General features: G+C 37.8%; 1 protein-coding gene across 2 annotated transcripts in view; it reads left to right on the top strand.

Annotated features, from left to right (window-relative positions):
- Positions 1-22,487, top strand: part of LOC139953085 (probable vesicular acetylcholine transporter-B) — a 50,679-nt gene that overhangs the window by 23,907 nt on the left and 4,285 nt on the right. Inside the window, exons 1-11 of one of the 2 annotated variants that reach the window (XM_071952491.1) lie at positions 3,912-4,070; positions 8,645-8,714; positions 12,587-12,781; positions 13,311-13,429; positions 13,885-13,938; positions 14,999-15,179; positions 15,616-15,790; positions 19,945-20,141; positions 21,192-21,292; positions 21,629-21,763; positions 22,286-22,408. In XM_071952491.1, coding sequence (XP_071808592.1) covers positions 4,045-4,070; positions 8,645-8,714; positions 12,587-12,781; positions 13,311-13,429; positions 13,885-13,938; positions 14,999-15,179; positions 15,616-15,790; positions 19,945-20,141; positions 21,192-21,292; positions 21,629-21,763; positions 22,286-22,408 — 1,376 coding nt within the window. In that variant the 5' untranslated portion in view covers positions 3,912-4,044. Of the gene's footprint in view, positions 1-3,853; positions 4,071-8,644; positions 8,715-12,586; positions 12,782-13,310; positions 13,430-13,884; positions 13,939-14,998; positions 15,180-15,615; positions 15,791-19,944; positions 20,142-21,191; positions 21,293-21,628; positions 21,764-22,285; positions 22,409-22,487 lie in introns of those variants that run through there. The other variant, XM_071952490.1, reaches the window with a different exon arrangement.

Raw genomic sequence — 22,487 nt, 5'->3', positions numbered from 1 at the left:
AAGAACCAGAGGTGGGTAATCACTCAAGTGTCTCCCGATTGGGAACAGTGATATACCCTCATTGGGGTATAAATATCACATTCAGGGTAACGTTACATCCCAATTGGGAACAAGATGAGGATTTGCTCCAAAGCCAAACCACGTGACTTGGTATGTCGGGATTAGAACTCATATCAAAATCATGGGATCGAACATGACAAGTTTCAAGTCAAGCGGATTCTACTTTATTATACACTTGTCTTTGTCTTTTTATAAAAAAATTGTCTTTGTGTTGTATTTTATTCCGTATTAGTAAGTTTAGATTCACAAAACAGTGCATGAATGTTTGAATGGAATAAAAAACGTTAATTACGGCAAAGCACCCTAAGTCGTTGTCCAATTAAAACCACTGAAACCAAACAGAGGCTGTAAGGAAACAATGGTCTGGTTGCGTTCTAATGGTTGGTATAATGGAAAAAGGTACTCATCAACGTTGAATTACACAGGATGCTAGACATGATTACGTCAGAGCTTCAAATTCGGGACACTCTGCTGCCTTCTGGTTGCGGGATATAATTAAAATACAGACATAACCTCAGGCACAAACACGTATACATTAAAACAAACAGTGTAAATTTGCAATATTTCCCACTTGTAGTTAACATGTTTACAAAGGTATGGCTAAAATGTACTACACAAGTGTTTAGTATGGCTTGGGTTACCAGTTATAAATTAATTTGTAAATTGAGATATGTATGCTATGTACATTCATTATCTCTTAATGTATTTAATGTTCCTTGAGGATTGTTCAAGTACCTCATCATTCGATACTCCAAACTCGATTTGATGAGAATCGTTATTTGTTCAGATGTCGATACCAAAACATTAGTCGATTTGCATCGTTGACGATTGCTGTGCATGTATGAGGAGGCGATGAGTCAATATCGAGAAGTATCTGTTTAGGTTTTAGTTACGGCTGAGTGAGGTTTCCGCTGAACTGCGATCTTCTTAAAAAGAAATCTTTTGACACACTTCTTTTTAAACACAAATACTGAACATTTTAGTTGAAAGAGTAAGTTGACCCGATTCGCAGGATATTTTGTTGGACGATCTGATGTTATCCTTATTGGAATAAACAGGTGGTAATCAGTGTCAATTTATATCCCAGATGGGACAGTAAATGACAGCCATACTGTGATTTATACTCACTCCATCTATGGAGCATTAATCTCCTAACATACGCCCACGCTAGCGACTGTCTGGATGATAGAAATACACTACCAATTAACACCATGGTTATCGTATACTTAATAGATACCAAAGAAATAATCTAACGTTACAGCATTATACGGTTTTGCAATAACACCAATGTCTGCCAACACGATTACATTAGTAGTAATTTTAACACCAATAGTGTTAATTGTGATTCTCTTTGGGATCTTTATGCGATAATAACACCGATGGTGTCAATTTTGACACCCCGGTGTTTGCAGTGTGCCATCTTCGGATTCAAACTGTTGGTCACAATTTCGCAAAGTCAAGCCCCTAAGAGAACGATTCACATGGTCAAGTCCATGATAGGTATAGTTCAATATGAAAAATTTACAATGCCGTTCATTTGATATAGCCCTATCATATTCACCATACTGTCCATACATTGACTCAAACTAAACTATAAAGGACCTAATTTATAACTGGGTCAAGTTGTAATGGGGAAGATGCTGAGGTTACCAGAAGCTTGATGCTTCTAAGGAGCACCTTTTTCATGAAACAAATCTCAGTCATTAAAGACACTGAACACGTTTGGTAATAATTGTCAAAGACCAGTAACCTCCTATGGGATGCCAACATATGCAGAAAATAAATCAAATCTGTGAAAATTTGTACTCATAAATTGATCATCGAAGTTGCTAAAAGAGAACAATGAACAAAAAAAAAAAAACCTTGTTGCATTACTTCGTAGCTGTCAGCTAGATGCGCAGTAAAGGCCGCAGCTGTAGTATTTTATTATTTGAGGGGAATTCTTTTCTCTCAAAAACTACGATACTTCAGAGGGAGCCGTTTCTCACAATGAATTATATATAACCTCAGCATCTTCCCCATATATTGCTCGTAAGTTTGTATGCTCGTAAGTTTTTATGCTTACAATTATTTTGATTAACTACCAATAGTGTCCAGTGCCTTTAAGATTGAGAAAAGCTCTCTTTTTATATCAATCACTACACACGTCTGAAACATCATCACGTGTCTGCTTTTAGTAGTTCTTGAACCAATTGGCGCCAATTTGATTGACACTGTTGAGATCCGTATTGACGTGTGGGTACCATGGACGCGGGAAAGGTTCTCACGTTCTTAGCTAAATATAGACCCTTTTCGAAACCACGGCTTCGGCTTTGGATTCGGCTTCGGTGGTCCTCTCGTCTGAAGCCCTGAGCATGTACGCAAAGCACGCACAATATTGTCAAAACAACCATAAGCTAGCCTGAGCTGGAGCTGAAGCAGTGGTTTCGAAAAGGGCTGTAGTTTTGGAATCACTTACAAGGTTATTAGGACATTGAAACAAATTTCGTCAATTTCGCCCCCTGATTATTTGTTTAGTTTGTCAACAAACCTGACTCTACTCTAATGGATCACGGAAGATAATTTATCTACTCGGACATAAGGGAGGTTGGTAACTTGTTTTAGGAAAATAGTCACATTACGTTCTGCTTATTGCTATGCTCTTGATTCTGTCGGACATCTGTGCGGTCAATATTTTTGTGCAAGCAGTATTGCAAATACTGGTCAACGCGTGTGAAGTACATCGAGTGTGCTTAACACACTTAAGGTTAAGGATGAATATAATATAGAGGTAAACCCGGACTGAATCAACATCAGTGGTCAAGTTCAGCGAGGGATTAAAGCCGACCATTTTGCGATTTTGCCTGGTACCCAGGATGTATTTCCTGCGTAGTCAACAATGGAATATTGACTAGTGGTTGACAAAATGGTCGCTTCTCAAACTTGCTCAGTGTTGTCCAATGTTTGGCAACACTAATGAACTGATGATCCATATAAATGTGATGACCCATATAACAAGATCAAAGCTCTTCACATAAACCTAGAACCACAAATAAACTATAAACAGAAATTGGACAGAGGAAGGTTTCAAGACATTTTGCGACTCGTTCCTTTTTTATGAGGAAAACAGCATTGATGTGAAATTGTCCGGTCGCCACCCTTTAAACTCCAGCTCCACATTACTGTAGCTACATCAATTCATATACCTTGTGAGACCCCTCATGCCCTTAAGCTACCAGGGAACTGATGAAGCAACATTGTTTAGATCTACCGTGACGGTATTTTCTTAGCTCTATTTGCTCACCATGAGTCTGGGATTTCCTTCCAAAGCTTCCAATAATTGCTTATACTCCTAGAGATCCAAACCACCAAATCTAGTCGTTTGAAAGGGTTTTAGAGAAGACGCAATAGTAGTAAAAAGAGTCGAGATTTGTAGGAATTTGCTTGGAGGTTGTTTTACTATCAGGAGGTTGATCTCACGTTAGGACACTAAGTCGGTCAATTTACAGCGAAACTATGATTTTCATCCGGCGGTATCGAAAGCAAAATAGAATGAAAATATTGGATCTGTACAAATTACCTAGGTATTGATGGTGAAAGATGCCTGGGAATTTGCAAAAAATTGTAAAATTGTCTTTTAAAACTAAAGAGGCTTCGTTAGAATTCAACTTGGATATGGTAAAGCCTGAAGACAGATATTTTCATTTACAGCTAGAAAAACAGAACATTGAAACAAATAACTCTGCCTTCAAGTTACTTTAAACGTTTTTGAGCTTTGCTTGTTTTCTCAAAATGTTCTATTTTGTTTTTAAAGCTTTGAGTATAACCACAAGAGGCAGCCGCCGGGACTGATGTGTACACAGGTAGCAAACGGCCACCAGCGACCCATGCCTGTGTCAAACGGAGTTACATCTGCAGGGAACCAGCGTGGGGCAAAGAGGGCGCCCTCTGAGTACATGAACCACGTGACCACCACCCGCTACGTGGCTAACGGTGAACTAGACGATGACATCCATAATCCAATCCAGTTGGTGAGTTCAATCTACAACCCCCCAAAACTCAGTTTCCCAGCTAAAGTTTTGATTGTTTTTAAGGCACTGGACACTATTGGCAATAACTCGAAAAAGTTGTTAGCATAAAAACTAACTTGGTAACGGGTAATGGACAATATTGTTAGAAATGGCTTCCTCTGGAGTAACGTAGACAATATTGTGAGAAATGGCTTCCTCTGGAGTAACGTAGTTTTTTAGAAAGAGGTTTTTTCTCACACAATAAATACACATGTGTGATACCACATTTTCCAATTGCCATGCGGCATTGTTTAAAACGAGAATAGGTTGGGATGTAAACAAGTTTTAAAACATGCTAGATCTGTTGTCAACCTCGTCATCCCAACAAAGCTCAGTGGTTCATTCCCACCTAATGAATAAGTCAAATTTAGAGTCCATAAAACTACTGCTCTTTTTGAAACCACGACTTCTGTTTTGGATTCTGCTTCAGGCTCCGTTCTCTCGTCTGAAGTCCCGAGCACATAACGCAAAGCACGCGCATTTACCAGCACAACCGCGTGGCCATGCTAGCCTGGGCCGCGTCACAGCTGAATCTGTGGTTTCGAAAAGGGCCACAGAACATGATGAGGGAGTTGTGGTTTTATTCAGGGTTTTAGTCAGCCCTATCGACAACTCTCACCGGACGGTCTCGTGCCGTCGAGCAGCAAGCTTGACGGACTCAGCCCCCATGTAAATCGCACCTAACCACCCGCGTGAAATTGAAGCATCGTCCCGCACTCGTCCTTGAATTAAATATAGTAACTGATCCAACAGCGATTAATTGGATGCTAAATTTTGCTAAGCGTCAAACTGACTGCTCCCTTGCACATCTTCGCCACTACTTCTTCGTATAGATGTATTTATTAAACCGATAGGTCCATGCAGTTAGTTTGGACTAGCTGGGGATGTAAGGTATGCTGATGTATATTTTATTGATTAAAAAGAGTCGTGTCTTGTTTCTAGCCATGTCTCTTTTTAGAATGTCTGAGGTGTATCTTTGCAATGGGTTGGTTTTGCTCCACAGACTGCCCTGAACACATTTTATTTATTGTAGTTTTTGTTTTGTGTGTGGATACATCGTTCTTGCGGTAAAATCTCCCGAATGTAAAACTATTTGCGGTAGTAGAATTTACAGTTCACAAATAACACAGTTTACTACACAGCAAATATATTATATATACACATGGTGTTACCGCAAACCATAAAACATTGATACCTCACCATGCAATGCCCTATCGGTCTTGTTTGTCACAAACGCAGCCATCTTGTCTGTATCCTTTTCGAATTAAGGTAGGCCTAACCAAACCGAGACTTGAAGGTTGACATAAGACAGATCCTTTTCCCCAAAGCCACAATCAGCAGTCTTAACTGCAATGGAATAAAGGGGACAATACAAAGAACATGCCAGCCATCCTAAGAAGATACAGCCTAAATAGTTCGTCTCCATCACTCTGATAGCTTGACATGTCGAATTGGGGCAAATTTGTAGAGAAAAACATCAAATCAAAACTAAGTCATCTTAGAAATTTGTCGGACGTGCTTCCAGACTAGATGTTTTGCAACTTTATGATGTTGCTTTTGAAATTCAATCTATTACGATCTGATTTCAGTCAGGACGGCGTGACAAATTGATCGATTAAACAGCCATTGGAGAAGTTGTTAGTTTATACAATTTTGCTATTCGAGAATCCAATCGTGTTACGTTGTAGTCTTAAATTCGAACAGTCTTTAGAAGATCTAACAGAATCCTAAATACTCAAGTCCAATTTGGAAAAAGTGGAAAGGTTTAGGGTTCAGTTTCTACCCTAAACCAAATTAGGATGAAAACTTATGCCTTTTATAATTTGTTTTACCCTGTTGGTATAAAGTAATTGCGTCGCACGCGCGCTCAAATATGTCTCTACTTTCGGTTCCAAAGCTGGCTATACGTTTGCGTGTAATTTACAAGAAATCCCAATTTCATCGTTAACAACTGATAATTCTTGGAAGACCTTCAGTCTTCGAAGAAAGATTGTAAAGGCCAGGTTTTGAACTTTTCTTGCATAAATTCGAGAAAAACGAGCTTAAATCAGCTCCTACGGGCCTCTGGTTAACAGTGTAACCGGTTTGTACGAAGGGGCGTGGCATAGTGGAACGACGTCAAACTTACGAACAAGCTTACACATTGGTGGACTATATACAGTACACTACATCAAGGAATAAGTAGCTGTGGGATGCCTTTGTGTGTCAATGCCTATGGGTGGATATCATAGAAACTAATCTTAGTATTTATTATTCCCACTGGGAGTATATCTGCTCTTGTAATCCGATCTCACTATTGTAAATGATAATGCATAGATGTAGTAGGCTAGTCTGGGGAAAGTGGGATTCATAGGAATGTAAAGAAGTTATTTTTAGTTGTCTGATCTTACTTTCTTACCCATATTAAACATTATTTAAGGAGATGTTTTATTAATAATATATCACACAATATTATTTCCTTTTTCAAAAAGTGACTGCCCCGATGGCTCTCCAGGGGAACAAATGCGCCTCTTTTATTCATATGTATTTATTTTTATTTTGTAAAGACAACAAAATACAAGTTTAAAATTAACATCACATTTTATATGAAAATGAAAAAGAATATGAGAAGAAAGAAGCAACTTTAAAACCCGAAAGAATGACGGAACTGTACGTAAAAACCTACCCAAAATATCATTTTGTTGTTCTCATAGGGGTTTAAATTCAAACGGTTTAAACAATAATATGTTATATACTTTATAATGCGTCAGGATATTTTAACCCACTTCTCCGTTTTTAAATCCTGATTAAAAACTCCAAGAAATTTCCTGAAGATAGTAAGGGATTACCACATGGGTAGAAGAAACGCCTAAACCGAAAATCCAATCTTATATGTAAATCAGAAAATATAATCGCATGGTTTTGATCAAGCTGATTTTCAAGCAAATTGAAGGATATTTTTTCAAACCGGATATCCGGGGTGTTGATTTTCTTTAGGGATAACTGAATTGACGGGCGAGTGTTGAGACGTTCCACTGCCAGCCAAGGGCGTTATTTTCCCCGTCTAATTGAATCAAAGTCTCGGTGACTTGCCGGACTCTAATCTTCGCGTGCGATGCGAGCGGGTGAGGCGTGTCCTGTTCTAATACCACGCAATGAAGACTTAAGACTTTTTTTAAATCCAGTTTCATGTAATGCTTTTGAAGATACTTATAGAGCTTTTGGATTTGTAATTCAAGTTATCTATCGGTTAGAAATACTTAAAGTCGGTTTCATGATCGTTCAAAGCTTGCGAGTTTGAAAAGCTTACGACCTACAATCGTTAATAAATAACTAAATAAATAAATACAATAATACGACTGAGATGCGAACTTTAAATATCCCATTATTAGAGCTACTTAAAGGTAGTTTAATTTTCGGTTTGTTTTTTCCACACTTAACATTAAAGGGCAGCGACTATCTGGAGGGACAATTCTAAAAAGAGTTGATCAATAATTTGCGTGGCGAGATCAATATCGGTTTCATTTTACAATGAGCTCATTTTGGGAACTTCTTAACCAAATCGCCTTAAAGATGACGATGACGTTTCAGAGAGAAGATATAAAAGACGGGGAACGACTTATCAGGCTAGTGGTGTAACATGGTAGTTTCCTTCGTCGACACTGTTCCCAATAGGTTGCTACGTTACGGTTAGTTGACTTGTAGAGGAGACACAAGAATCGTGAGTGTGTTATGCTTCACATCACACCATGGCCCACTTACCCTATTTACAGTTTTTACGCTCGTCTGTTTTCTGCTTAACGTATCAGTTTTCTTAAACATGTAGCCCCCCCCCCAGACAAGAACAAGCAACACACGTATTTGCTTTTGTGTTTGATTTCTAAATAAACGAAATATCTTCCGAATGAAGACTACGCACAAACGAGTTGAAACGTCAAGTAAGATGGGAATAAGACCCAACGAAGAGAAATATAGTTAGACTAGGCGGAGTTATGACGAACCATGAGTTATCCTTTTGATTCGACACTCTAAGGGACAGGTGGAACAAATTGATAAGGTCAAACAAAAGTCAACAGTTTTTTGTTCCTTTTTTGTACAAAATGATTTTGAGCAATCGCAACCAAGTTTTTTTGACAGCACAACATAAATTATTTGGATTGCTTGAAGTCATTTCGAGCGCTTGATATCATTGCAAGGACTCGAAATAATCCTCATCGCCCTGCTCTCACTTTGTGAGCCACTCTCTATCCGTCTAACTATTTCAAACAGTAAAAATAATTTGCAGTACAAATATTTCAAACTGACTTAAGCAAAATGTTGCAGGCCAAAAGTGAAACAATTATGTACAATTTGAACAGATGCTCAGACTATAGCAACAAACTGTAAAGAAGCTTACGGATAATAGAGGGTTGTTACTCAAAGGTGTGAACCTTTGTCGAATATTCTAAGAATTTTGTTTAAAATTCAAGCCCGCAAACACAATAATTATAAACATTGTTCAGTATCAATTTTGTTTAGGCTCACTTATAAATGTTTGCACATTTTGTCCAATCTAGCGCCACTCATAACCACAAAGTGATAAGCGGAAAGTCTGCCGTATCCAGTCCACAAACAGAGTCACCTTTGGTATGGAGTAAAAACAAAATGATTATTAGTGCATAATTAATTTCAGACTCTAACACCACTGTGCCATTGTATTTAACAATTATGTTGTGGCAAATGAGCCCCAAGGCTATCCTATACATTGTTTTAACATAAATCAGAAATAATACTAATAATAACAACAATAACTCGCTGTGTTTCTTTCATAATCCATCCGAAATAAAATATAAGTATTCTTGTAAGTAACCATAACATCACTGAGAGCCTGTAAAACTTTGTGAACAACACAAACATGACAAGTTAGTTCTCACATTTCTTGACTGCATATAGATGTTATTGATACTTAAATTAAAACATTGATAATACTTTGATGCTACAACTTAGTGAACAAATTGGTGAACCTATCTTTAGGTGAAGTTGGTGGTTGACATAATATGCAGATGAAGAACTTTTTGGAATAAACAGTGGTCTTACAACCAAAAGTAAAAAAAATAAGAAAACGGGTACCTGCAAATGAAATGCTCCTGTTGAACAGGTTGTAACTTTAAACTACGTTTGAAGTAAATGTCATCTGACAAAAACACAATGCATTCCTTCTTAAAGAAAGCTGATGTTTGTCTTCACTCCTCAAGAAGTGTTGTATACCCTGTCCCTTTAAAACAGCACATTCAAGTAATCTCTGTCAATTGGAATCGGCCTTTCCAGTAAATTTCATTTGATACGGTATCAGATTTAAGAAGAGTCGTATGAATGATTGGCACCATTGCCGAATTCTGAATTGCAAGTTATTCGCTTGATCCCTCGTATAGCTATAAACTTGCGCTCTCAATATTTAATTACGAAAAAAGTGCAGTAGGACGGTTCAGGTTCATCACATGATTGGTTTGCCTGCATGGTTGTGTTGATTTGAATAAATTGTTTGCTCAATCAAGGGAGATAAACAAAATTGTGTTATTTATTAAACAGTGGCGAGACTTGGTTTTGTGGATTGGGGGGGGGGGGTCAGGAGCACATGCCCCTCGGGAAACACCTTAGTAGGCGCCAAAATCGTAATACATTGTTTTCTTTGACTTTTCTGTTTTACTAATATTGTGTTATTTCACATGGATAGTAACCGCCGTGAAATGTAAGACCCTCGGTTGTAACTAATATTTAACCAATGATTAATTGTTATTAATTAAAATAAATAAATATTGGACTGGTTTTAAGGAAAGAACAGGGCGCCATCTTCTATAGAATTGCTCCCGGATAGATATGCTACTCTTGCTTAGTTTAAAGGCAAATCAATTTCATATTATACTTCGGAAAAAATCGTTTTGATTGCTTGTCACACTTTGCCAAAAAGAAAAGTCTGACGTTGTTGAAGTTTGTTCTTAAGAATTGTGAAAACGGTATAACTTTTAGGGTGGAGCGAAGAGAAACAGATTTGCTTGTACAAAATATCAAAAATAATAATTTTGGAAAAGATGGTTTTGTTTTGAAACGGAGGCGAGGAACACAACGAGTGAAGTACAGATCATGTTCTCTTGTGATTTGTTTTCCTAATAGTTTAGATGATTTGAGTGAGATGATCAAATATGTCCCATTAGTAAGAAGGAACATCTCCAGTTATCAAACAATTATGAAAACTTCATTGACGTCACTGTCAGAGAAGATGTTCACTGCTTACCAAACCTTGGAAATTACCAAATTGACGCCATAATTTGAATTAGCAACCAATCGGGCTCGTAGTGAAATCATCCCCCAGATTATTATTGCAAATTCACCGAAGCATATTGTATCCATTGCAGAATCGACACACCATCAACAAAATTATCAAGTAACACCTAGTTATAGTCTGCGTCATATTCTTGTAGCGACTGAGTGACGTTAATTACACCTCGAGGCAAGGTGCCAGACCATACATGAAGTTCCAGTCAGGCCGTTGATTATTTTCCGGCTGATTAAGGTCCATTACGATCCGATTCCTGTAACACATTACAGCGAGAGTATCCGGACCCGTCTCGACGAGACGAAAAAAAAAAAAACCCGTAAATATTGCCTGAAACATTTCTTGTGATATTTCTTGGGCCCCTAAAGGTTGTTAGAGGTTCCTTTTTAGAACGTGGTCGTACGTCGTGTTATTGTCTACCACCCAACAGTGTTGATTACTTTAAATAACATTTAACCCAGTTCTTTTCTAAAAAGCATCTTCAATTGTTTTTCTTCGTTGGGTGAGTGGAGTTGCAATTCAAACTTTACTGTCTTCCTGTGGGTCCTGGTTCGAATCACGGCTCAGAACTATAAGCATGACACTTCAATTTCTCGGACTAGAGTGCTACCAAAACCGATTGCCAACTAACCAAGTATTTTGTATTATGTTATAATTTTTGTTTCAAACATATACTTGATGTAAATAGAAAAACAGTTTTTTTTTTAAAGTTAAGTCCGTGTTCACTTTAACGTATCATATGCATGTAACTCCATCCCTAATCTTAAAAGAAAATGTTAAAAGTGCTCCTAAAACGTTTCCGACACCCGTCGATAATTAACTGTACCAAAGGTTTTATGTACTACTAAAGTGATCACAAATAACTTAAGCAATCACCACTTGTTTTGTTTAAGTGGTCGGTAATTGTTTGAGTGCTCACAGATAACCAAAGTAAACCTTGCGTAAGTGGCTAATTGTCCTGCTTTTAAAACAAGGGTCATCGCCCTTAGTGCAAATTTGAAAAAAAAGAAGAAAGAAAGATCACTCCCTTAGACAAGTTAATAAGCTTAATGAGTGAAGGCATGCAGTGAGAAGAGATTTGCAAACTAGTTTGCATGCTCTAGTTGAGTCAAGATAAGGTACGATATTTGTTCATCAAGTAACTGCTACAAGTGTCTATACTTTCTTTGATCCGTAAGTATGAGCTGCAACTTTATTTGGCAGTAGGTACAAACTTTTCCAAAATGCCTACTCTGTATGAATCAAGATAAAGTTAATGTCGCTGGTAAATAAATGATGTTTTGGAGTACTAAGTCTCTTTGGCTCAAGCACTGCGCAATACTTTATGCAGATAATGGTTGTAAAACTTGTACTGGCTCTGTGTAGATGACATTCCACAAGAAGGTAAAATATTCCAAGCAAAATAAAATGAAGATTTATCTAAGTATTTGTCACCGTCCCCATCTGTAACCAAAATGCTGTAACCTAACCCAATATTGCTTTTATTTCACGTGCAGTTATCGAAAGGAGAGCTCTAGAATATTGATAGTAAATGCATCACTTGTTAACGCTATTTCACCCTAATACGTCTAGAATAAAATCAATAAGAACTCAGTACAGTTACAAACAGCTGTAAAAGCTGCTGGATTGAACATTGAAATGCATACCGATCATTCTATGTTTAAAGTGTAAACGATAACTTCTCTCATGTGTAGTGTATAATGGGGAAAATAATTCAGTTTATAGTGTTTCGTGTGAAGTGTAAAGATAACTTCGTGTCTTGTGGTACTTTTGTAAAGTGCTAATTTAACTCCGTTTAATTTGTAATGACAAGTATTAAGATTATTACAGAGTGTAAAAGGTCTGGACATGTTGTATTCGTTGACAATTTGTTGTCGGGAAGAATGGATTGTCCCAAATATTATATCTCTAACCAAACATTCAGACACTGCTGGTTTCATGTAATACTGGTTTGTCAGACGTATCAACGAGCCATTATTTGAGATATGGCGGATACACTACTATAAACCTATTATATTTGGGTAAATTTGATCACATCAACCAAAACCAAACATTGCACTCCCAAAGTGGCCATCATTTTTTTCAAAAAAGCAAATGGGCTGGTTTATAATGAGAAAATATAAAGGTCTGTTGACATATAAAACTTAGTGTTGAAACCTCACTCTGTAAATCTTCTTATTCTCAGAGACCATTACCTCGACTTCCCGTACCGCTTCTCCATAACACACTAGTGAGGTACCTTCAGTCGATACGGGCCACCGTTTCTCGAGAACAATATGATAGAACTGAGAATCTTGTACGTGAGTTTGGCAAGACTGGCGGACAAGGAGAGTACCTTCAAGAGAAACTATTGGAGTATGCGGAGTCGGTTACCAACTGGGTGAGTATAGGCTTCAACAACAAATTTCCAGTTATTCCTTACATCTTTTTTAGAATTAACATTTGAAGGGTAACACAAAATGTTTTGACATTCATTCAAGTTTTGGTGTAAGCGAATAGGTTATGTTTAAATTTGCTTTTACATTTTGACAGATGAACGTAGCGTGGTTGTGTAAAAATTCCCCAAATATTTCAATATTTCTTCTTTTGTTTGTATCAAAGTAAAAGTTACTCTGCGATAATATGTTAACTCAACAATGTCGATAAACTTTGAAGAGTATTTTTAAGGCGAAATTGTGAGGCAAGGCAACAAAGAGAGCAAAGTTTTAGAGGATACATTTACTAGTTGTCAAACAAACAGTTGGATTTTTTTTAGTAACAAGAACAACGATAAACGAACAATCGTTCACATTACGTCGTCGTTTTTGTCGTGGCAAAGTTTGTGAAGTCATAACTACTCACAGAACTTGACTTACCCAAAGTGTGTGTTTAAATTAACTTTCATATGTTTGTTAATTTCCCGTGATTAGTCTAACAGATGGTGGCTGAACGACATGTACTTGAAAAATCATCTACCACTTCCACTAAACTCCAACCCCGGGATGGTGTTTCCCAAACAGCACTTCAGAGACGAGGGCCAGAGATTACGGTAAGTACTCTAACACCATATGGAACTGCGAAAAAACATCCAAATTCAAAATGGCGTCCCGTATGGGAAGCCATAAAGAGTTGGTTAATGTTGTAATATTCCACCCAGAAAGTTGGGTTTGAAAATAAATGCAAACAGATTGTAATTAGTTTGTAGTGTGCGTCATGAAGTGTTTACAAATATTTTGTGTAGACTGTGTCAATTAATAACTGAAACGGAGCAAATAATAGTGGCAGCATTTTAAGTGTGGGGTTGGCGTCTATTCTGGGTTAAACCTTCCTTTAAATATTATTTTCTTGTTGTACTTTCTAGCCATTTCTAACTGGCACCAATCACAGTGCATAACAATTTAACATCACAATCTGAATGTTAAAGATCGATTATTCATGTATAAATGTAGATAATAATTATAAATAACAACATAATGATGTTTTATAAACATTTATTTTTTTAAGGTTTGCAGCTAAGCTGATATCTGGAATCTTAGATTACAAAGTCATCATTGATGCGTAAGTCATGACTTCTCCCTTGAACTTTTCTGGTTTAGCAGTAATTTAAAAGTTGTCCCTCAAATTACCATAAAGAAGATCAAATGAGTCTGGGTTCAAATCGAGTTATCTTGAAATAACATTGACTCCGTAAGAGCTAAGCTTAAGTATATTTACATTTGATTAACGTTAATTTTATTAAAATTGGTTACTGGAAAATGCAAGCAAGTCTATTAGATTACTGGAGAACATTTATGTTATTTTGCCCTCTCCGTATACCGGCTCTTAAAGTCATGTATTTACCCCTAAACATGTTGGAACATTTAGGTGCTGCCATCAAATTTTGCACAAATAAAATAACAAAAGAGGAAATCAAAGTGGCTTAATAGGATACAAAAGAATGAAACACAAACACCAACAGCAAGATAGTTTCACAGAAAAAAATAGCTCAACAGCAACAAGCAATTGACAGGGACGATTCTTTAACTTGATACAAATCGAACAACCCTCTCTGACCTGTAGATTTATTTTGCAAGACGTGCTTGAGCCTGTATACCATTATATATTGTGTTGTTCAATTTCCAGATAAATAACAAAAAGTGTTAAAGGTAAAACAAAAATACATCGGGTGAGCTCGTTGACATCGCCAAAAACTACTTCCAAAACAAGATTAAATTAAGCTCCGATTAAAAACAAGTGTTTGTGGCTTAATGTTAATCCTAACCTTTTGAAATTTGAAACTAGATAGAGAGCAAACAGAATCGCTTGACCTAATCGGTCAAAAATAGAACACATTGACAATTACATGTATAGAATAGTTATCTGTTTTCCGAAAAAATATATATTTACTTGTGGAGTACGTGGGATCATGGTTAAAACTCCTCCAAGCGCCTTAAATGTCATAGGTGGATGTTATGTAAAATGTTTATCGCACCAGAACTGTGCCCCGTTTGCGTCAAATGCCATTTTAGCAAATGATTTGATGTGCTATATTTCCTAGTGACCTATAATTATAAAACTTTGCTCAGGTTAACATTGTAATGGAATTGTACGTTAATTTGGACGATCTTGTTTTCTTTAGGCGAGCCCTCCCTGTAGATAGAGTTCGTTACTGTAAACCAGGTCAACCATTGTGTATGGAGCAATATTATCGTCTGTTCTCATCATACCGGGTACCAGGGGAGGTAGCAGATAGCCTGGTTTCACCTACGAGTAGCGTCATGCCTGAACCTGAGCATATCATAGTGGCGTGTAACAATCAGGTACCAGTCAATAAATAAAAATGTTCCCCTGGCCACTTTTTTGGCGCCATACATTAATTCAAATACCAAAAACGGCGTTACTGATACTCCAACTGCAGTTACAAAATGTGCAAATTATTTGTCCACATCCACCTTTTTCAATTGGTTTGGAAAGTCCATGGGCTGATTGAGTGGTTTTTGCAAAGGATACCTGTGCAGTTGACTTTACAAGTAAGCTTAAGTGCAGTGGACACTGGTAATTGTCAAAGACCAGTTTCTCACTTGGTGTATCCCAACATATGTGTAACATAAAAAACCTGTGAAAATTTGAACTCGAACTCGAAAAGAGTAATGAAAGAAAAAGCACTCTTGTTGCAAAAACGTGTGTGCTTTCGGATGCCTAAATGTTTGTTGAAGAAATTGTTGATTTTTTAAAATTTATTTCTATTCCCTTCAGTTTTTTGTACTGGATGTGATAGTGAATTTTAAGCGGTTGAGTGAGCAGGACTTGTTGAGTCAGCTGAAGCGAATCGTAGACGTCTCCGCTGAGAATCCACAGCCTCACGTTCTCGGGCTACTCTCTACCATGGGAAGGGTCGAGTGGGCACATGCACGCAAAAGATTGATCAAAGGTTAGTAAAAACATAGTCCACGAGGGGACGGGGAATTGTAAAAGAGACAATGGTCAACCTCTCACAGTATCATACTGGAGAGTTTCAGTAAATGACAACGTATCCCCCCCCCCCAATACTTATAACAAACGACTACATGACTACCGTTTTTATACGGAGCTCCAGGAGTGCCAACCCACAGATTGAGTTACCGACATAAGTTATCTCATTTTATATGTGGGATGGCACTCCTGGAGTTCCGTAGTTTTATGAACGTGGGTTGTGTACATTTGTTGGAGGCTATTTATAACGGGAAAACTATTTTAACTTGTTTACCATGTGTTTGTTTATCATTTATGTGTAATTTCGATAATTTTGAAGCAGAAGGCCTCAAACCCCAATGTTTTAATGGCCAACCCCTAAACTTCTGCCTTTGAGGGCTTGCGTCAAAATGACGTCATTTGTGGGAAGTTTCTCCATGTTGTTACGAAGCGACTGTACAGAACGGAGCTCCCACAAATACTGATATATGTCACGTGTAACGCCACTGTCATTTAAAGCAAAGCGTAAGATACAAGGTGTGAGTTGACAATGTAATGTGACACACGTTGCTTTATGTTAAAACCTTGGCTTTGGCTTTGGCTAAATCACCCAGTAAATCATATTGTCACCTCTAGGCCGAAGCCGTAGCCATAGCCTGAAAGTCTACCTAAATCACACTGTGGTACAAACTGCGTTTAGGCCAACAAGAACCCCCGTCCCAGTCACACACCTTCCTTGACCGTTCTGTATCCAGGTTAAGTCTCCATACGAGTTGATAGCCTGCCATTTAAAATGGGGTTTCAAATTGCCACGAGGTATTCTACGTAGCATGGGACAATCACCACGCGTTTGTTCCATAATGCCTCAAGCTGTTTATCAGTCGTAATTTATCAATGCATACATCAACGCTATTGTGGACATGGTGAAGTTTTTTGAGTTGGTGAGCCAGTGAACTGCCGACTGCCGACTTCAAAGCCCCCTCGATGTAATGTTATCTACCTTACAGTTTTAAGATCAGTTATATGGTTTAAGTAAAAAAAAAAATAATTAATAAATCTAGTACGACTGACTGCCTTAAACCAACGACTTTCAAACCGCAAATACTTACCCACCTTAAAGGTTAATTAAACTTTCATAGGTTTTGGAAAGCTAAATAATTTCTGACATTTTAATGTGATTATGCAAGCGACGCGCCGTGCAATTAACTGGGCAGTCAGTCGAGTAATTGGGCAATGAGCTAGCCACACTCTGTGAGTTGAAGGGGTTTAGTGGCGACAATTTATCGGAGACATGGCCAATAAAATATATAGAAATTAGGTTCGCGTAATCTGACATTTATATATTTCATTAAAGACCTTTTGATTCATTATTCAAGACTCAGAAAGGGCGCTTGAAGCTTTGAGGTTTTTTTTCTTTCGGTTGCTCTTGGAATTGTTTTATATATAGTTTTTTTGCAGGCATCCTTTTATTCTCCAATGTTTTTTCTTCCCCTCACCTTTGTTTCTTTTCCTTCCTTTTTCATTTTTATTAAACCTTTTTTTTGAGGGAGGGTCATTGATTTATTGATCAAACAGCTCATACGCTTTATTGTGAACAGCGAAAGGCAAAATGCTTCTGAAAGAAATATCGTTTTTTATAAATTATAAAATGTGACAACGCACCAAGACATGAAATTACTAACATTTCTGAAACCCAGACGACGATAACAATATTATTTATCACAACACGTAATCGGACATTGTAATCTTCCGTGGTGTTCACATTTCCCATGAACGTGTCTCGTTGGTAAGGATGCAAAGACACGTACAAAACTCCTCATCTTTTGTCCAATTAATTTATGTTTTTCATGCAATATGATGTTTTGACGATGGAGAAATACACAGGCATAAGACATTCTTTACGGTAACATTTCAATTTGACAGAGCTGTTTAAAGCAGTAACTGACGATGAACAACGAAAACGCACATAAAATGAAGTTTTTTTTCCCCCCAGTCAGCATTGTCATACGTTTCGTTTACAATATGTAAGACTTTGCTTTAAAGGCAGTGGACACTATTGGTAATTACTCAAAATAATTATTAGCATAAAACCTTACTTGGTAACGAGTAATGGGGAGAGGTTGATAGTATAAAACATTGTGAGAAACGGCTCCCTCTGAAGTGGAGTAGTTTTCGAGAGAGAAGTAATTTTCCACGAATTTGATTTCGAGACCTCAGATTTAGAACTTGAGGTCTCGAAATCAACCATCTAAACGCACACAACTTCGTGTGACAAGGGTGTTTTTTCTTTCATTATTATCTCGCAACTTCGATGACCGATTGAGCTCAAATTTTTATGCATATGTTTAGATTAGCAAGTGAGAAGACTGATCTTTGACAATTACCAATAGTGTCCAGTGTCTTTAAAGATCCGATTAAAGATAAGTCAAGTTCCGAAGGTAAAACAAATAATGGTGATATAAATCTTCTAATCATAAAAGCCACCAATGCCAAAACAAGAAAGAGCTTTAGATCGAGGGAGCAAGAAGACAAATGGGTAAAATTATTGTAATTTTGTTACATGACGTATTCAATTCAATTCAATTCAAAAAACGTTATCAATCCTGAACATGCAATTACACATAGGCCTACTACCAAGGAAGTGAACAGTCAGTTTCTGCATAATGATTTCATAATAACTTGATATCATCAGTTAAGTGTTTGTAAATAAGTAAGGGGCTAGAATATCTGCTCCCAAATGCAAACACGCAAGGTGTTGAGTGAAACCTAATACCCCGTGATATCGTGCAAAACGTTAATAGACATTACGGTAGCGTAGGAATCATTTACAGTGATGACGTCAGATATTTGCTATGGGCTTATCCCTGCGTGTAATGGCAACCACATATAGAACTTGATGGCGGGTTATTTGTCCACTCATTAATTTATATGAATCTTGTGATAGTTTTGCTCTTGACTTCATCAGAGTTATGAGCAAAGCAGTTCGTGTAGACCGTTGCAAATGAAGTAGCATACGGCACCCTTCATGTACGATTTAAGTCATCGAGCGCGTCAAAATTTGACAGCCAATTACACCTTAATTACGACATTCAACATTTGGCACGCGACTTCTTTGTCCATACATTATTAGAACATAAATTCAGTGTAAAGCCATGTTGACGAAATAAGAATCTGTACGAGTGAGCAACAATATGTTTATTATGAAGGTGTCTTTAGTAATGCGCGGGGTCCGAATTTGCGGCTATGGCTTCGACTGGATCACTGTGTCATCCTGCGTTGAAGTATAACAGTCTTAGCAGCAGCTATAGCCAAAGCCGTAGCCATTATTTTGGATACGGCCCTTGTTATTTTACCATAACTTAAAAGTCAATCAAACAGGCATAAATCCCATTTGAGGGTGGGGTCGTCTAAGTCGCATTGACCATCCAACCCACCAAGCATACAATTAATTAGTAGAAGACAATCTTTCAAAAAGCCGCAAACAGTCAACCTATAAATGATATTTCTTCTTTGGACTTGGACATATCTAGGACGCGGGATCGTTCCCAAAACCCCAGCACCAAATACAAATCACAATATGTATCTCTCCTTCTGTCATCGCACCCACTATCCCAAGCACACCGCCTCCCCCACTGATTGAATGTGCCTTAAGCAACCAATATATTATAGGATTCGTATCAGGCCCGGAAGTTGCAACTATTAATCAACTCTGGCAGTGATAGCTTAGAATCGCACGATGGCTCCTTCTCAAACTCTGATGCCTTTTCCTTCTACGAAACCGAGAGAGGGAAGCCGAGAGAGAGAAATTGAAGTCGCAGTGCTGATGTATTTGCAATTACATTGGAAAGACAAATATATACAGGATTTCTCCAGACCAATGTATATGGCGATCTGTGGAAAGACGTCACACGTCACCGCGACATTTTCCGTGAATTTTGACATTGTTAATTTGCCTCCGTCCGTAATTTGTCAGTTTTTTTTATTGTTAAACATTTCCTTCTAATTATTGACCATATTCAAAGGCTGCAGAGAAGCCGTGGCGTTGGTCTGTATACCCGGCTCTGGTCATTGGCAAAACAAAATCTTACAATATTATAACTTCTGTTCTTTCTTCATTCCTACACATCCTTACAGTTTCCACCAACCGAGATTCGTTGGACATGATCGAGAGGTGTATTTTTGTACTTTGTCTTGATGCAAATATGGGAAACCCCCCTGCTGAAGTGGGTAAGCCCATAGATGCTGATGATGAACCATTAGCTCATCAGATGCTTCATGGTGGTGGGACAGCTCTAAATAGTGGAAACAGGTGGTTTGACAAAACTATGCAGGTGGGTGTGAAATCAATTAATCAGTCCTTCAAGTACACTTTAATGTTTATCATCAGTTGACCAATATTGTTGGCAAATCCGTATAAAAACAGGTTTACCATAACCCCGCCCCTTCCTAACATAACAAGGTTGCGAAAGTGCCGTTTTGTTGTGTATTGTTTAAAAGATTTAAACTATCAAACGGCCCCCAAAACAAAGGAATACGTTCCCTTTAAGTGCTAGAGTCTGGAAAGTAATATTAGACACCCCCACATCCCCAACGGAAGCTTCTCCCCACCCATTCCATTTTACTCTCGCTATAATAGACAGAGTGAAAAAATAACTCAATTTCACAAATCAAAACAAAATTCATGGTATGCCTTTTAACGAGTGATATTATAAAAACAACATTTTCCACAAAAGGCTACCTCGAAACTAGAAGTGCATTGTGACGGTCCATTGAAACAAAACAAAAAAACTCACCCTTTTTCAACCATAGCGTTATCAAATAAGTGCCCTAAAAATAGCCAGGGGCAATTCGACTTGTTACAACCTCAAATTCAGTTATCTCTTTTCGTGTATCAGGGAGAGTTTGACGTCGACCCCGGAGTGAGCCTCATTTCGTTTTTGCTCCTGTATAATAAATTCCTTAAATTCAGTTACTTTCCCCAACCCCGGAAAACTGCTGTTCCGTCCAGGTTGATAATTCGCTCAAATCAAGAGTGATTTGTACATCTTTTGGTCAGGCTCTCCCCGTAATATTTTAATCAGCTTTACATTGAAACGTTCGATGAAGGATTGAGTCACTTTTCTTTCAATGGAATTGACAATTGTGTTGACTTTATTTTTCCCAAGTAATGACCTACGGCTAGATTCTGTACTTTCGGATAAAAATAAATTCTTCATGGAATTCAGAATAAATGTTTAATGACGACAAAGAAACTTATGACGTTTAAAGCGTCACGTGACCACTGCCTGGACAGTCTCATTGAAACTATACGTTTAAATATTTAAACCTTTCTTAGCTATTATGCTAATTTTGATTAATTTACATACGTTTATTTTGCATAGTTTATCATCGGAGATGACGGGACGTGTGGACTCAATTACGAACACTCGCCGTCAGAGGGCGTAGCTGTCGTCCAGCTAGTGGAACATCTGCTCAGATATATGTAGGTCTATGAATTATTAATTTGTTTGGCAGTTGCTCATTTTAATACTTATTGGTTGGAATAATAGCATGTGTTGCATACTTGAATAAATGAGTCGAGCTATTTGAATATTTGCTAATTGATCATGTTCCCTTGACCTAAACATGTGTACCCTTTCAGAGAGGATGGCTTAAGCACAACATATAGCTAAGCCTATAAAAGTAACGTTTACCAGAATAATGGTTTCTAGTCACAAGTACAATTTGCGACTGGTATCCTGTTCATTCCTGCTTAGCAGAAATGTTAAGCAAATGTATTTGTTTCTAACTATTCTTGTTTAATCTTCCATTTGTGTAGTGATTCTGAGACGCATAAGCGAAAGTTGACGAGAGCTCAGTCGATATGTGAGCTTCCTTGCCCAAGAGTTCTCAGATGGAAACTCTCTGAAGAATCAATCCAAGATATTGAGACGGCTAGAATACGAATGGATAGGTAAACAGTTTAAATGAAATTTCTCTCAACGAAAAGACAGACCAGCTTCTCTAAACGGCTATTCCATGTTATAGATATGTAAGATCTTGTAGACATTGTCACAACACGAAGCTCTTTTGCCCAATTTACAAACAGCGTGAAATTTCCCTAACCTCAAACTGTTTTCTATAATGTAGCACCAACCAGTTAGCACAAAAGCATCAAAGATGTACATGATTATAACGAGCCTAGGCTACATCTAGGCCAGTGTTTAGGTTTATGTTTTCGGAACTATAGTTCACTGAGGTTTGAGCTATTATTTACTATAGGCTCGGTTACAATTTGTGGCTACATTAATGTCTTATGGTTTGGGTTATACAGTGGGCTCAATGGTGCTGCCCTGAGATTCGGGCTACATTAGGTTCGGAGCTATACATGTACCACACATCATACAGTTCTACGTCGATGCTCCAACTCCTTTTATGGAATAATTAGAGGACATACCACCTTGTTAATACACTGTTTATTATTTTCTCTCAACAGACACGTTGGTGATTTCGATCTAAAGCTCCACAGGTACACAAAGTTCGGCAAAGGCTTTCCTAAATCACAGAACATGAGCCCAGACGCCTTCATCCAGATCGCACTTCAGTTCACTTATTACAGGTAAAGACTTGAGTCACTTGAAACATTCCCGCCCCCCCCCCCCAAAAAAAAAAGAAAAAAAAAAAAGAAAAAAAAAAAA

This window comes from Asterias amurensis, chromosome 21 (assembly GCF_032118995.1).
Source record: "Asterias amurensis chromosome 21, ASM3211899v1".
Taxonomy (NCBI): Eukaryota; Metazoa; Echinodermata; class Asteroidea; order Forcipulatida; family Asteriidae; genus Asterias; species Asterias amurensis.
Note: the sequence above shows the minus strand (reverse complement) of the source record. Positions and strands in the feature narration are given on the sequence as shown.